At 40.1% G+C, this 16821-nt stretch overlaps 1 protein-coding gene across 1 annotated transcript in view; it reads left to right on the top strand.

Annotated features, from left to right (window-relative positions):
- Positions 1 to 16821, top strand: part of LOC144901529 (uncharacterized) — a 141118-nt gene that overhangs the window by 109210 nt on the left and 15087 nt on the right. Inside the window, exon 3 of the mRNA XM_078795175.1 lies at positions 9456 to 9554. Within this exon, the coding sequence (XP_078651301.1) occupies positions 9456 to 9554 (99 nt within the window). The remainder of the gene's footprint in view (positions 1 to 9455; positions 9555 to 16821) is intronic.

The following is a 16821-nucleotide window of genomic DNA, read 5'->3' as shown; positions in this document are numbered from 1 at the left end:
TCGCTCCATCTCCATTGTATTCTTATTATCGTTTCAAAAAGTACATGTGGATTCACTCAGATATGGCTGACATTGTACTAGTAAAAAAAAAAAAAAACCTGGTGAATTTTTAGCAGAAGCCTGACAAAAATCCAAAGCTTCAAAACGAGAGGTGTTAAAACGTCTCCTCTTCTTTCTTCTGCCTTCTTTTGATGATTAAGAAAGAAACTTGAATTGAAATAAAAAGACCAATCGGTAATTGCTGCGACTTAGAAGTAAGTGGTAGGATAAGAAAATAAGAGCTGCTTCCGCCTACTCCTTTTCCAAATTTTGTAGTGTACACGTGATGTACTTTAATGTAACTTTGTTAAGCATGTTGGAAATGAACGTATTGAGGTTGGCAGTTCAATTCCCAGGTAGACAGTCATGTATAAAATGATATTGCACCAGGCCGAAGTCATTTCTACAGCATTTTGTTATAGCTTCAGCTTGATTTCAAACTATTCGGACATTCATTCTACGTGTCAGCCTTTTTCCACAGCATTTCAGTCCAGCTTCAGCTCCCAAATGGCTAATGTGTCAATTCTACATTGTGATTTTTGTACCTTCGACAAGAATTTGTTTGACTTCAGCTTTTCAGAATTCACACCCAATGTTTACTGATATCACATCATCGAATATAGTTTTAATTTTGTCATGTTTTTAGATAAATATTGATACCAGACTGCTTGAGGTAGTATAGCGGTTGGTATTTTGAAGTTGCTTAGGGGCGATGTTTTCTAAGATAAAGGCTTAAATTGGTTTCTTGCTTTATTGTATTGCATCCTGGTATCCAAACTAACAACGCATACCATAACAAAGAGTTGCTGCAATAATTCTTCCACAACCATAGGAGGAGCTCTTTTCTTCAGTCAAAACAAATCTGAAGCTTCCCAGAGAGATGAGAGTATTTGATATGTTCTTCGCTTTTATTGTACCTGGTCATGGAAAAAGTGACAAGTTAGGGGATAGGGTGGAAAAGTTTCAATTTGCTGCTTTGCGCTGTGGGCTCGGACAAGAGAGGACATATCAGTTGCACAAAGATAAATTCCTCACCACGCTTCGCTATTGACTCTGCGATTTTATTACTATTGTCTCCAAGTTGGCTGCTGGGCACGGAAACGACACAAAAGATTCACTATGGCTGTCAGTCCGCAGATTGGTTGGAGTCGTACGTGCAAGGTTAAAGGTTACCGCTAACATGTGAAGTCATTTATTTTTCATTCCAATGCCGAGTGACTTTAAAGGAGGTCCATGACAAGGAGACGGTAATGGATGTGTATTGTTAATGAGTACGTCTTATATTTCAAGCATCGCATGAGAATTAATGTGGCCTTTACAGTGCATGAACATGCTCACATGAAATGATGCACTTTTCTTTTCTTTCATATTGATAAGAATATGCATTTATTGACTTGGAATTTCTCTGTAAAAGCTCTGCGAAACACCCACTGTGACTTTAAGGTGTTCAGTCGAATCGTCACAGAATTTGGTACGCACTTTTAGGGGACTGACAAGCATATGTGTGTAAAATTTGAGCCACATTGGTAGAAAACATGGCTGCAGGGACTCGGAGCAACTACTTGGCCGTGAATTAATGACCGCTTATTTTTGAAGATCTCTGCTAGCATGTCTTCCTTAGCATTCCTTAGCATCATTCAGACTTGAAGCCATGTACGCCCACACTCGTATGAACCTATTTATCCTGATTAATTTGACATATTGAATAAAATTACCTGGTGAAATAATTTTATTGTGATATTTTGATTCCAGGTGTGTATATTGTGTATTTTGCATGGTCACATTTTGATCACATGAGCACTAATAAATAAGTTATCATTCTACATATCTTTCATTCCTGTGTAATGTTGGAATGGGTTGAATTTTAGCTTCTTTTTTTGTCCAGTCACAATAACTATGGTTCAAGTCCGCGTATTAATTTAATACCAAATTGAAGGGGAAAGTTTAACAGGACAGTTTAATCAGAACAAAAACTGGGGAGTGAGTCATGTCAAACAAATCCAAACTATCCCTTTAAGAAGAGGCTGAAATTAGACAATAATATGTCAACAATTATAAATGTCATTGCACAAACTTTTACTTGAGTTGCAAATTTCCCAGCTGCGCCTGAAATGCCCCCCCTGCTTTATTCAAGGACGTCTGCACGAAGGACAGACAGAACTGTATAATTACGTATAAATATCATTTCCTCTGGGTACACGCTGACAGGAGGGGTCCTCGCCGTGCCCTCAATGGTATACTGTATATAGTGTGTGTGTGTAAAGACTATATATGTGTGTATATTCACATACGCACACACACACACACTGTATGCCCCCTCCCAAAATAAAAGCCATCGCCACTGCATGCTGTAGTGCAGCAGATAATAGGAAAAGCCTCATGCGACATGTGTTATGGAGCTCTAAATGAAAGAGATGTGCCCCATTGAGCCCTCTAATGAATGTTCTGACATTGAACATCTCAGTGGGGGGGCTGTTTAATTTCTAAGAGCAAATTTTCGGTCGAGAGGAGGTGTGTGTGTGTGGGGGGGGGGGGGTCTAAATGTCGCACTGGATGAGATGTTGTGTTAGAATGTACCACTGCTCCTCTGAGAGACGTTTAGCTTCATGCTAAAAGACCAAAACAGCATAGAAAAGCTAGAAGAGGACACACACACACAGATAAGAGCTTTTTGTAGATTTTAGATAACGACCTCCCTGAAATGTGGAAATGAGACCAGAGGGAATTAATAAAAATGTCTCCCATTATAAAAGCGCAGTGCATGCACGAAAAAAAAAGTCTTTTGTGAATATCTTCATTTAATTATGTATTGCAAAATACCTCGTCCATGTGTTTTATTTTTTTATTATTTGGGGGGCAGTTCCTGTGTTCTCATTATGGTCTGGCTCTTTGTCGTTTTTGTTCTCATTATGTCTTTTCTTTTGCAAGTTTTTTTTTGCTTTTTTTGTCTCTGTAGACTTTTTATTTTATTTTTTGCAGGTGGTAAAGCAGTCCAAAACTGAACCTCATGGGAGGGGGTTCCTTTCAAACTCAACCTGTTCATTTGGGTTGAATTAAACTGGTGGAAGAATGTATATACTTGGAGTTTTATACATATAAATTAATACATTTAAAATTAATTCAATTGTAAAAATTATATTTTTAATTAATTAAATTATTTAATTAACTACCTCTGGGTACCGGCCATTTTTTTATGATTTTGACTGATTTTTCAAGGCACACACAATGTTGTGTTTTGGGATTATATAGACATGATACATACCAAAGGAAAGGTTATGCTCTCTTGTGTCATCAGAAAGAAAATGTGTGTTTCTACCTTTTTGGTTCTTTAGTAATCAGCAGTAGAACATAGGTACGTTTCAGCAAAATATCCAGAAAAAAAGCTTCTTTATTGACACAACTTTAGGGAAAATGTGTAAACATCTATGCCACAATGGGTTTTTTTTTATATGAAAATAGACATTTTTTTTTTTACAAATGTGACACAATGAACTAGTTACAATTTTCACATTTTCACTTCCTGGTTGCTGAGAGCATGTACGTATTTCAATGTGAGAGATGCATGCCGAGTTCTTATAAAATGCACTTCTGCCACCTTATGGTCGGTGGTGCATCGTCACATCTTTGTGCCCCTCGCGCCAAAAAAAACATAAAAAAATGTTACATTTTACATTTTTACATTTTTACATTTATAATTTCATGCCATTTGAACACTGGTTCATGTTTTCGGTCCTGGTGGTGTCTACATTTGAGCAAGCGGACCAAGAAAGGTCTACATGTTCGGTGCACACCATAGTTCAGATGATGATGGCGTTCACATTTATTCATTCATTCCTTTTATACCGCTTATCCTCACGAGGGTCGCGAGGGGTGATGGAGCCTATTCCAGCTGTCTTCAGGCGAGAATCGGGGTACACCCTGGACTGGTCGCCAGCCAATCACAGGGCGGCGTTCAAATTTAACCAAACAAATTGTACAAGCAGACCAGAGTTTCTTTAAACCCAACCAAACATGACGTGTGAACACACCCTGGATCAGCAAAGCGTCCGTCAATATCGAGTGCCTGCATAACGATGCCTTGTTCTATAATAAGATGGCACCCAACTCGGCAAACCCCTCTCCTTCATGTGTCGTGATGGTTCAGTTCTAATGCTAATTAGCACAGTGCACTTTTTTATTTATTTATTTATTTTTTTTTTTTTACACCAACCTGCTCCTGGCTTCATGTTCTTTTTCCTCTTCCCGGATAATCACACCAAGATTGGATAATCCTGACAGAAATCCTTTTCATTCCCTCAGCCCGCCACAAATTCTCATTTCGGCGATATCATTTTACACCGACAATCAAATGTTTTTTTTTTTCCACCTCCAAATGTGGCCTGTGGGGTAAACATGGTTGGCTTTCGAGAAACTTTCCACATTCATCAGCAGTAATGAGTGCAGACAGAAGGGAGGTGTGTATGGATGTAAACAGAGCACTTAGGTCACATGATCGCCCCTGGCTGCGCTAATCATGCAACGCTACTTACTATTATGGCCTCCAGCGAGGTGCCACCTTCATCCATTTTGCTTGATTAGATGTCAGCCGACCCCCGCAAACAGCCCTGCCCACCTTGTTGCGGCAACATTTCCATCATTGCCAGCATCTGTCTTGTTTGGAGGCTAACAAAGCTAGCGAGATATCACAAGAACACACAAAAAAAAAATCCCCTCGGTGTCGAATGATTTGTTGTGATCTCACAAAGTGCTCCTCTGTAATATCTTCCTCCCCGCTGTGCCACCTTCCTTTCAAGCACAAAGCCTGTGTAGTTATTTTTGCACCAGGAGCTACACCATCTTTTTATTCTTTATATTTTTTCCCCGTTTGGCTTTCTGGAGTCGTAAACATTTCCCCACCGAGGTTTGCAGCCTGAGCGCCGTTTGATCCGCCACCGGGGAGCCGCATATTTCATTGTGTGTATCATCACCACAGCTTTTTCTTGGCTGACTTTTTTCTTTCATTATTATTTCCTCGACCGCTCTCCTGATGCTCGAGTCGCTCTTGCCCGTGCACTTTGTTGACATTGCTAGCGAGCTATCTCAAGATGCCGCTCGTTTTTTTCTATTGCTCTTTAAAGTAGCACTTTACTTCCAATAACATCGTAGCGGAAGTGCACTGTGGAGTCTCATCGGTAATAAAACTTTCTGTACGGGTAATCGTTTTGGTCAGGCGTTTTTTTTGCGCGTAGACGGAATTTTTTTTTGGATTTACTTTGTTGGAAAATTATCTGCTTGCAGTTATTTGTTTCATTTTAAAAGTCATTCATCGCATTTACATAAATGCTAAGCAGTTCCCTGACTGTATTGGTTCTCAATTATACTCTGTGATGCCCACCCGGGGGACAAATACTACCGTGCGGGTTTAAAATACTATTGAGAAACTGATATCTATATATTTATCTGTACTGTATGGACTGAACTCCAAACTGAAACCAGTTTAAACCAGGAATCCATACAGAGCTAGATTATGGAACCCCTACTAGTAAGACTTCAAAATATGGACTGGTATTGTTTTTATTTGGATTCCAGTGTCTTATTCGATTATATTTTCCTAACAGTTTGAGGTCAAACAATCAACAATCAAATGCATTCAACAACGACAACAAACCCTGGAGGGTTTCTTTGTGAGTGTTTATGTTGCTACCTTCGCCTCCATGTTTGTCCCTCAAGAGAGGCTGTCCAAAAGGTCACAGAGAGGAGCTTTTGATTTGGAATTCTCTCTTCCAAAAAAATCCCATTGAAGCTCCGGCTTGCGCTTCCTGGCTTTGACTTTTTTCCTTCACTTAATGAGACACCACGCTACTCGCTGTAACGCTCACCTTAACCTTTTCACGCTCTTTCATGTGTTTTTCTTTTTCTCGGCTTTTCTCTCCGTAGAGCTTCATATACTTATGCTGTCTTCCAACGGGGAGGCTTTGGATCGAACAAAAGGATGTGCATTGCAAGCTAGTGCAGTTGGGCCTGGAACATCGAATAACCTCAAGATCGCAACCATGTTGGCTTTTTTTACCTTTCACATGTTGCTCCATCTTCTTTTTTCCTCCTCCTTCCTTTGGCATCCCATCATGCCACTGTGACTCAATGAGAAAACATTTATTATAGTTTTATTATAGTTTTGTGGATATGAAAGCTGGTGGGAAGCTATTGTGGACTCTAGCAGCCTGAAGAGTGTGTGTGTGTGTGTGTGTTATATTTTAGATATATTGGAAAGCCTGAGCGGTTATGAATCTTATTTTTATGAAATTATTTATTGGTTAGATTTTACTGCTCTTTACTTTATATAAATATATATCTAAAATATATATATTTAAAAAAACAAACAAAAAATATATATATATTTATATATTTTCTTTGGTTTGGTTTTATATATATAATATATACTATATATATATATATTTTTTTTTTTAAATTTAGGCATGAATAAAATGTATCCAAGGAATAGTGTTTTTTTATAAGATTTGGTACAATATTTTTTCACTAAAAAAATCATGCACATTGATACATTTTTTGGAGTTTTTTTTTTAAGATTTTTAATATTTTTATGTAGTTTTGAACACCTCAGATTTCATTCATTCACTTTTTGAGGGAAAATTTAGTACAATTCATGTATTCAAGTATAATTGATGCAATTTATTGACTTAAATGCAGCCTCTTTGTGGTGAAATATAACAATAGTATTTCCTACTGAATAGTGTTTCCTACTGTAGTACAACTTATTCTCCATCTACTCTCAACTGCAGCTATTTTTTGTCTCATCTCCACTCAAGGTCCATTTGTATCATGGCATCGTGTGTTCTTGTTGTGTGTTTGCAGTTGTACGCAACTCCTTCAATTTCTCTTTCCAGCCTCGTCGTCTTTTGCTTTGATAGCATCTTCCAATCACTGCAAGGCTGCAGGGGAAGAACTTTCTGGATGTTTAAGATCCAGTTGATACCAAAGAGAGAGAGAGAGTAAAATAATAGCTGGTGAATGCTACATATTGGTCGCTTGTTGCTTGCCTCTGGTGCTCTCGAGATGTTCACTTTTTTTAGTTTTGCTGCTCTCTGCTTGACCGAGCATCGACTGTATTACAAGCTGTCCAACATCCCCCCTCCCCGCCACCTTTTCTTTTTGACCCCTCCCTCCCGCCACCCACCTCTGTCTATATGAAATGCCTCCGCTGCCATCTGGTTGTTTTTACAAAGATAGAAAGAAATTCCAGATGATGTCCTGTCCATGATTCCACGGAAACACGATATGAGACACGAAGGGAGGGGATATCCACGGAGGTGCGGTGGGGGGTGCGGCACATATGTTGTCTCCATCGTTTTCAGGCAGCGAGAAGACATAATCATTGTGATGAACTCCCCCTGATTTGCATATCAGCTCAATTTCCTGTGGATGCGGACCCTCGCTCGTGCACAGGTGGAAGACCTGTGTCGCGGTGTGCACGTCTGCCGTGGATTAATGCAGTGATGAGGGAAATGAAAGGGGGGCAGGGGGGTGCCATTCCCACGTCGGCTTCGGTACACACCATCCTGGTTAATTATATGAGTGTCACCCAGCACGTCAAACACAGCTTTTAATGAACTGGCATTAGCTCTGTCCATCTTATTAATCATCTGATTTGTCAATCAGACCCTTAAAATCTTCACTTTGTGGGAAGCCTTTTTTCTTCTCAGTGCACTAAGCGACGTTGATGTGGGCACGTTTGCATCAAACTGGCGTTGAAGAATGCATTCAAGATGTAGTAGAGCACTCTCAGATTCGTCATCAGTGACCTTTGACCTCCAAAATCCCCACAGAATCATGTAGGAAGCCTTCCAAGAAGAGAGACCTCATGGTTTAACTCCTGAAGTGCTGCACACGAACGGGTGAAAATGAGTCAAAACATGTAGTATCCCTACGGTGTTTCCTGTGCTATTATCTTTCCAACAAATATCCTACGTGGTGGCGTGTCATTAAACACCACTCACCCAAATCCCTGACTGTAACTAGGGCTGCAACTAAGGATTTTTTTAAAGAGCAGATTAATCAGTCAATTATTTTTCGATTAATCCATGAACCCACATTTAAAATTTTCGCCTCTTTATTTAGAAATAGAAGATTTGAACTGATGGAGCAAATAAATGAATATTCTGTTCAAATGTTAAACAGCCTCAGTAAAGCAAATGTACACAAAATTACAATCGTGATTATTTTTTTTAGTCGATTAATCGCAAGCTTGTTGTTTCAGTTAATGGAGTAATCGGTTAGGGGTCTCAAACACGCGGCCCGGGACACTAGTTTGAGGCCCCCGCCTTGATATGAAAGTTTAATGTTAGTGCGACCCGCGCAAGTTTGATATGGATGCTGTATGGTATCATGTACCCAGAAAAAATTATTACGTTTGATTACTGTTCATGTTAAAGGTTAAATAACTGTTAATAGTTATCCTCCCTATCCGTGTGGAAGTGGTAAGTTTTTGGCTATTTAAGTTTAAAGGAAATAACGTGAAGGCTACCGTTTAAGTCGCTAGCTCTCTAGTTTGCGAGTTAGCATGTGTCTCAAGACCCTGCAGTTGCGCAATATGTTGTAAATAAAAAGAGTATAAATGTGACTATAGTCGTGTTTTGTCATGTCTACAGGGCTCTAATAATGCTTTGTTCATTTTAATCTGAAAAAAAAATTTGTCTACCCACCAACTATATGTGGTTTCTTAAGTTTTTATTATTATTATTATATTTATTTATTACTGATTTATTGATTTTCTTTATTCTTGATTTGTTTATTTATTTTTCATCTTATTTTGTGCAGAAAAATAAAAAATAAAATATTTGAGAACAGTGGAATGTTTTATCAGAGCTTTTATTGTAGAAAATCGGAACCAAAGCCACTTTGGTGGTAATCAAAATAGTTTTTGATTAATTGCATAATCAATTAAGTATTGCAGCTCTAACTGTAACTTTATGGTCCTCAGCCAAATCACCATAAAATATGGCACCCATCTTTAGGGGACTCACAAGCACACAAAATTTGAGCAAGATGGGTTGAACATCAAGCATCTTTGCAGAGGCAGGGGTGGGACAACTAATTAGTATTTTAAACAGGAAGTACACATTAACTCCCTTCCAAGCTTGCACTACTCCTGGAAAAAGAAGTGTGTCTTGTGGAGCGAGTAATGAGTAGCTAAACTCTTTTTTTTTTTCATTTCTTTTTCCCTTTTGTGCTTTTTTTCCCCCCCAGCTAATGACTTCTTTACTGTATTTCACATCCACGCTTTCAAAGATATAGTATACAAGTGATTATTGTAGCTCAGCACTTGAGCGTGTAATGCATGTAAATCTGAGTGTCTGCAAGACCCCCGAAGCTCATTATTTGTGAAGAGTGTGTGTTCATGTATGCGTTTGTGTGCGCAGGGGTAACAAGAGCCTGTGCTTCATCAGCAGCATCTCTCTGGACCTCCACCACTGCCTCTTTCGCCTCCCCCCCAAAATCCAGCAGGCGTATCGCAGCAAGTAAGCAGAGACTCAAACTATTCGTGGGGGTTATGTTCCATCACAATCAGCCAACCCACAAATAGACACACCCACAAAAATGCCTCTTTTTGATACTCAAGCCTCACATGAGGTACTTTTAAGATGACCAAGTCCCAAAGCCGTACGACTCCAAAGAAAGACCTTCTACTATTAGTATCGAATGTATTCATTCATTCATTTTCTACCGCTTATCCTCACCAGGGTCGCGGGGGTGCTGGAGCCTATCCCAGCTGACTTCAGGCGAGAGGCGGGGTCCACCCTGGACTGGTAGCCAGCCAATCACAGGGCACATATAGACAAACAACCATTCACACTCACATTCATACCTATGGACAATTTGGAGTCGCTAATTAACCTAGCATGTTTTTGGAATGTGGGAGGAAACCGGAGTAACCGGAGAAAATAATCATAAAAAAAAATAATGTACATGAATACTCATTTTTCACATCACATATATATATACATACATACATACATAAATACACACATATACGTATATACATACATATATACACACACATATATGTACGTATATACATACATATATACACACATATATATGTATATATATGTATATTTCGATACTAGGCTGCACGGCGTTTGAGTGGTTAGCACGCAGGCCACACAGCGAGGAGACCTGAGTTCAATTCCACCGTTGGCCATCTCTGCGTGGAGTTTGTATGTTCTCTCCATGCATGCGTGGGTGAACATCAGGGGAAGTCACTTATTCAGCATGCAAGTTACCAGTTGAGATCTGTCTTACCATAAAACATAAAACATTAACAAATAGTTTCAATAATGTCAGGTAATCAAAGGAGTTATCCTTCAATAATTCACAATTCAATATGTCTATAAAGACAATGAACAGGTTTGCTGTGCTTTGTAGACCATGTCCCTCACAGTGTCCTGTAAGGGGTGCTCTGGGGGTACGGCATTGGTGGCCCGCTGTTACTTGCCATTGGGTCCTTGAACAACAGGAGTAGGAGCCAAGGCTGCACTGTCACTGATTCTCTTCATAATTTTCATGTACAGAATTTCTCGGTGCAGCCAAGACTTAGAGAAGGTCCAGTTTTTTGCCTCTTAGGATCTTGTGGTCCTAATGATCTCACCAGAATGTGACCTTCAGCGTTTACTGCGGAGGTTTGAAGCCGAGTGTGAAGCTTCTGCACCTCCAGGTTGTGAGTCGGGTCTTGCACCAAGCGGAGGATTTCAAGTATATCGCGGTCTTGTTCACAAGTTAGGCTGGAGTGTGAGGTTTGACAGGTTGCTCACCGCTGCAGTAATGCGGTCACTGTACCGGACCATTGAGGTGAAAGGTGAGCTGAGCTGCAAGGCAAAGCTCTCAATTTACTGGTCGATTTATGTTGGCACCCTCACCTATGGTCATGAGCTTTGGGATGCGGATACAAGCAGCTGAAATGAGTTTCCTCCGTGAGGAGATGGACTTAACAGAGAGGGTGAGGAGCTTGGTCATCCATGAGGAGCTCAGAGTAGAGCCACTGCTCCTTCACATCGCGAGAAGCAAGTTTAAGTGGCTCGGGCATCTATTCCGGATGTCTCCCGGGTGCATCCCTGGTGAGGTGTTCTGGGCATGCCCAGTTGGGAGAAGGAGCTAGGACACGCTGGAGGGATTATGTCGCACAGCTGGACTGGTGTCCTCACGGTGGACCGGGGAAGTCTGGATTCCCCTCCTGAGACTGCTGCTCCCGCGACCCGGACCCGGATGAGCGGAAGAAAATGGAATGGAATATTAATAATAACACCATTTAGAAAAAGGGTTCATGTGATGTTCCTGTATTACCTATAAGGCCTCCTAAGCCCCCCCTGTGAAATAGGTTTCCCATCAGAACATCCAGCGCCACCGGGGAGTAAGATTGTGTGTGTGTGTGTGTGTGTGTGTGTGTGCCTCAACACCTTTAATTGAATTTCCTATAGGTTTTTCTTATTATGACAACAGATTGTTTTAATTTAGACTGGATGGCAAAATATGACAGGAAGTGAAGGAATCCTGGGATTTGTCAGCCAGTCAGTCATTTTAGTATGTAACATTACTGAACAATCATAACAATACTGGCACAAGAGTTATTTATTTAGGAGGATCCAACAACTTTCTTGACGATTAAAGCTGGTGATGCAATGCTGCTCTCCTCCGTATAAGACAACGCGGCGCCCCCTTCATTTGGAAGTTATTTTATGCTTAAATTAATGCGTACTGACGCTTTAAGTCATTTGCTGCTTTTCACTTCATTACTGTCGTTGCTCTCACACACACACACACACACACACACACACATCAACACGCAAGCCCTCCAGGCCGCACACTGTGTGCACTAGCAATCGACCTCATCCAACCAATTAAAGGGAGCGCTTAGTTTCCTGATCAATGGAGGATGTCGGAGTGGGTCGGTTGATGGGGGCAGTTGTGGTAGGTGCAGGGGTGAGGGCTGGGGGTAATCAGTTGTAAGCCTTTCGGGTAGATCACAAACAAGTTTTTGTTAATTCAGTTAATTTATCCAATTCAACGTTTATGTTTGCCAATCCGCATATTGTCAATGTGAATGGAAGTAAAACTGGACCTGCTTCATTTATTTATAAGAATGTCAAAAAGAACTGTTGTAAAAGATGCTGATCACATCTACATCACCACCCACATGGACCAAATTTAAGGCCGTGTTCAATCCTGGAACAGGAGAGGACCGGACATCAACAACGGTTAGACACAAGTAGTTAAATGCACACTTAATATACAGTCATATGTATATATGGACATATGACTGAGTGATATATCGATATTTCTGTTAAACCTGATATCAAAAGCAAGCATATCATTTATATCGATATGCAATCTTAATATATCGGGTATGAGTTTTGGTCCATATCGGACACCTCAAGATGTAACTTTACTCTTGAAACGTTGCACTAAAGGATGACATTTTCTCAAACGAGCATCCTTCCTGTGTTGTCTGAGCGGGACTTAGACGCTAAGCAAGCCGAGCATTTGGACTGGAAACCAAAGCTTGGGCCATCAATATCATTTATGATGTGAAAATATTAGGGCTGTCAAATTATACCAAATATAATTAAAATTACAATACTTTAGCAGAAAGACAAATGACACAACACATTGTTAAATATTTTGCTTCCTAGACTACCTCTCGTGAGCGATGAGAATATCCACTTACCATTTTTTTGTTTATTTAAACCACACATACACTCATAAAAATATTTAATTTTCATAGTGTCAATCAATGCATCACGCTGTCAAAGTAATTTAATAGCAGCAGACTGTGGGGACGCTATTGTACATACGTAGCTCCGTTTGCAGTCATAACAGAGGGATGTGGCTTCATATGATGTCCATGCATGAATGGCACTAAAATGTAAATTAACTAAGAAAGAAATTAGTAACCACCGTTAATTTTTGACTGCCGAACTTTAAACATGACTGTAACTTTGACGATATGCTTCCAACTTTGTAGGAGTTTGAGGAAAGCCCTTTTTTCTTCTCTTCTCCAAAGGCATGCTTGGATGACGATGATGTGGAAGAACCCCATTAAGCACCTTTGGGTGAACTTTCCCGCAGACACACAAAATCAGTCTCCCGAGAATGCATCATACATAAATGCATCCTTGCCTGGTCCGACTTGTGGCTCCTTAGCACGTGTGTGAGGTGATGAAACGCTTCCATCCCACACGCTATTAAGTGCAGCAAAGTGACACTAAGACACATTAGCACATCACAAATATGCCCTCATTGCATTTTGAGGCCAATCTCTCTCTTTCTTTCTTTGTCGCTCGACATTTTAACGCTAGTCAAGTCGCTTCTTTTAGGTGAAAAAGCAGTTAAAGACGACTGATGACAGCAGAGCGAGCGAGCGAGTGCTGGGAATGAGCTTTTTCTGTGGCGTTATTTAGTCATCCGTGGGCGACCGTGGGGCTTTCAAGTGTTGATTGCACAGCAGCTTCCTCTATACCTGTCAACTTTTCTCGGGAAATTCCTGTATTCAGTCTAAATATTTTCAAGTACTTTAGCTTTATTTAAAAAAAAAAATTAAATTAAAAAAAAAAAGGACTTGAGCTTCTCTGTACTTGAGTGACAGCAGGTTGCAAGGACAATGGTGCAGCACATTGGCAGTGGCGATCCGAGGAACTTGCCTCGTCGGTGTTGCTTACTTACCAGGAGATGGCGGACATTTGATACTTCAATCCGAGCAACATTTGTGTGTGTTTCTATGCAAACGTTATAACTTTATAGAGTATGAAGCCACTTCTCCATGCAGCATTGCATCCGCTCCCCATGACAGTCCATGCGGGGTTGCAGGAGTGGAGACATGGTTGACCTCTTTTGTCAACATACTAGAACCCAAAGGCAGTTCTTTTCTATCAGGCCCCCATAAGATTTGAAATACTTTTCAGAACCTGTAGTATTCATTTATTTACAGTATTTGTACAAATCAGTGCATGATTTCCATGCACCAGCGCCGTTCGAGCATTAATGAAGACAGAATATAGTTTGTTCCATATTCATGTTACCGTCCAACAAGTTCCTATTAAAAAATTGATTACAAATACAATTTCAATATTATCATCATTAAACTGAAACCTGTTGCATGCTAGTGTAGGATGACATAATAAAAGCTGGTCTATACCTGCACAGTTTGATGTCTATTGTTTCATTTTTCACTTTTATTGTGACTTGGCCTTTAATTTTACACAAAATTTGTTCTCCAAGCTCGTCATTTCTCACATCAAGTCATAATAAAAACAACAAGTTAGTTTCAAAAGTTCCGAGCCGTGTCCGTCAGATGCAAACATGTACCTTCCTCCTAAAGTAAGCCTTCTCCTATTTCCCTCCTTATTGGATCCAGCGCTCCCCCGAGAGGGCGCCTATGTTGCCGCGTCAGTCGCACTTCATTAGACCCCAAATTGTATGGATATACACCCATCGAGACGCCAACGTGTCTTTTACTGCCCCGCGCTCCGATTACAAAGCTCCAGCGAGTGGTACGCACACATAAATACGTGGCCTCATCATTTGTAAGTCACACTGATATAGTTTAAATATATAAAAGTCCCACAAGGTGATTTATGTCGGCAGCAAACTGGTTCAACATGGCAGGAAGTTAAAAGCAGACGGGGCTGCCAACGAGGGTTTAAGACGGTCAACACGGATAACCTCGCAATCTCTGCTTGTCAGCTCCATGATGAATGACTAAACTGCTCATATTAGGATGCTGCTTGAGTTCTTTACTCAGTCCGGTCCATAATTTCCATTTCTTATATTCATATACTAAAAGTTTGGCTTTTACAAAGTCCCTGCATTGTGTGTTTTTCTTCATTCAAACTTTTGCAATCATTTTCTCATCCATGGCAGGGCTCTCATTGGCTTATTTGTGTATTGTCTCAATGGACTGTTTTTTTGTTTTTTTTTGTCATATAGCAGTGTGTAAATCTTTCGAAAAGATTTCATGTGTACAGCTTTTGAAGCAGAGCCATCCAGTACACAGAGGGCCATTGTTGTCTCACCAAGTCAAATTCCCAAGCAAGATGTGACCATCAATCAGCGAATGTCGTTTGTCGTTTAAGTTGGCCTACTGGTGCCACGGTACTGCTTTGTCTGACTATTTTTGCCATCCAGTAAACACAGCATACGTCTACTGTATGATTGGGGCACATCTTGTTACTTTTAAAATGAAAGAAAAACCTACTTTTCCTCAAATCGGTTGTGTTCTTGAGCGGTTGAAATCAGGAATGGTCCTTCATCCAGCATGCGGAGAAGACTGTGTGAAAACAATCACAGATAAAGAACACGGGATTCATGGGACGAGACAATACACAAGATTGGGTGTATGACAGGGGTGGGCAAACTTTTTGACTTGTGGGCCGCATTGATATGACAAAATGTACCGGGGGGGGGGCAGACTATATATTTTATACGTAACAGTCCACCTGGTATTATTGTATCTGTAAAATTGTCATGCAATCTGCTATTATTATTTATTATTTTATATTTATATTTAAATATTTTAAAAATAATAAAATATTATAATAATTACAATAAAATTAAAATAATAATTATTATATTATTATTATGTAAAATATGCAAATATAACAATAATATTATATATAATTAATATAATAATTAATATAATAATTAGCATTAATATAATAATATAATAATTATAATAATCATAATGTGCTTGTGTCCCTTTTTTCAGGAGCACTTTGTAAACAACAGACCATGTCAAAAAACGAAATTGATAAAACCATCAAAAGGTTGGCTCAGGCCATGATGCCAGGTTGTATGTTGAGTTTAAATGAAATACTTTGGAAAGATTGGGCGGGCCGTATTCAAACACTTGGCGGGCCGGATGCGGCCCCCGGGCCGTAGTTTGCCCACCCCTGTGCTAGGTTAATTAGCGACTCCAAATTGTCCATAGGTACGAATGTGAGTGTGAATGGTTGTTTGTCTATATGTGCCCTGTGATTGGCTGGCCACCAGTCCAGGGTGTACCCCGCCTCTCGCCCCAAGACAGCTGGCATAGGCTCCAACATGCCCGCGACTCACGTGAGGATAAGCGGTATAAAATGGATGGATGAATGAATGCAATCTCCTCATTTAATTTCTGCCCTCTGAGGGTACGCTACCGGCTCTACCTCCTTTCACAGAGAAAAAGCGACTGTGTGACTGACAAAAATCCCATTATAAATACCTGGAAATAAAACCTGAAATGTTGCTCTCGGGTCCCGTATTCATCTTTCAATGTCAAACCCAAGTCTTTTGTAAAAGAAATGACCTCTCTGTTCCGATTCTTGTAGAAGGCACTCTGTGTGGCATTGGTGACATCAACTTTGGCTTCATCCACCTCAAACCTCTTAGGTTATGCTATTATTGAACATCAGCAGGGTTTTGGTCTTTCTAGCAAAAATTGCAATTATTCCTGTGTTTTCGCTTGTGACCTTCAAGTGCCATGAGATAACCGCTGTTGTGATTTGCCGTTATATAAATAAATTGAATTGAATCCCTGAAAGAGTGGAGAATATTGTTTTTCGAAAGAGGTGCACTGGTATGACTTTTGGATATCATTCAAAATCAATAGTGTTCTCCCTCATGCTAAAGTTTGGAAAGTTTAACGGAAAGTAATTTTAAAAAATGTCGGGTTCTTGCTACATCATGAGACGGCGTCCACTGTGTAAGTTTGAAGTAGGCGGGGGAGAGTGGTGGGTGACAATTGCAACTTGTTTG

The sequence above is a fragment of the Doryrhamphus excisus genome, linkage group LG2 (assembly GCF_037039965.1).
Source record: "Doryrhamphus excisus strain RoL-2023G ecotype Guam linkage group LG2, RoL_Dexc_Guam_v1.1, whole genome shotgun sequence".
Taxonomy (NCBI): Eukaryota; Metazoa; Chordata; class Actinopteri; order Syngnathiformes; family Syngnathidae; genus Doryrhamphus; species Doryrhamphus excisus.
Note: the sequence above shows the minus strand (reverse complement) of the source record. Positions and strands in the feature narration are given on the sequence as shown.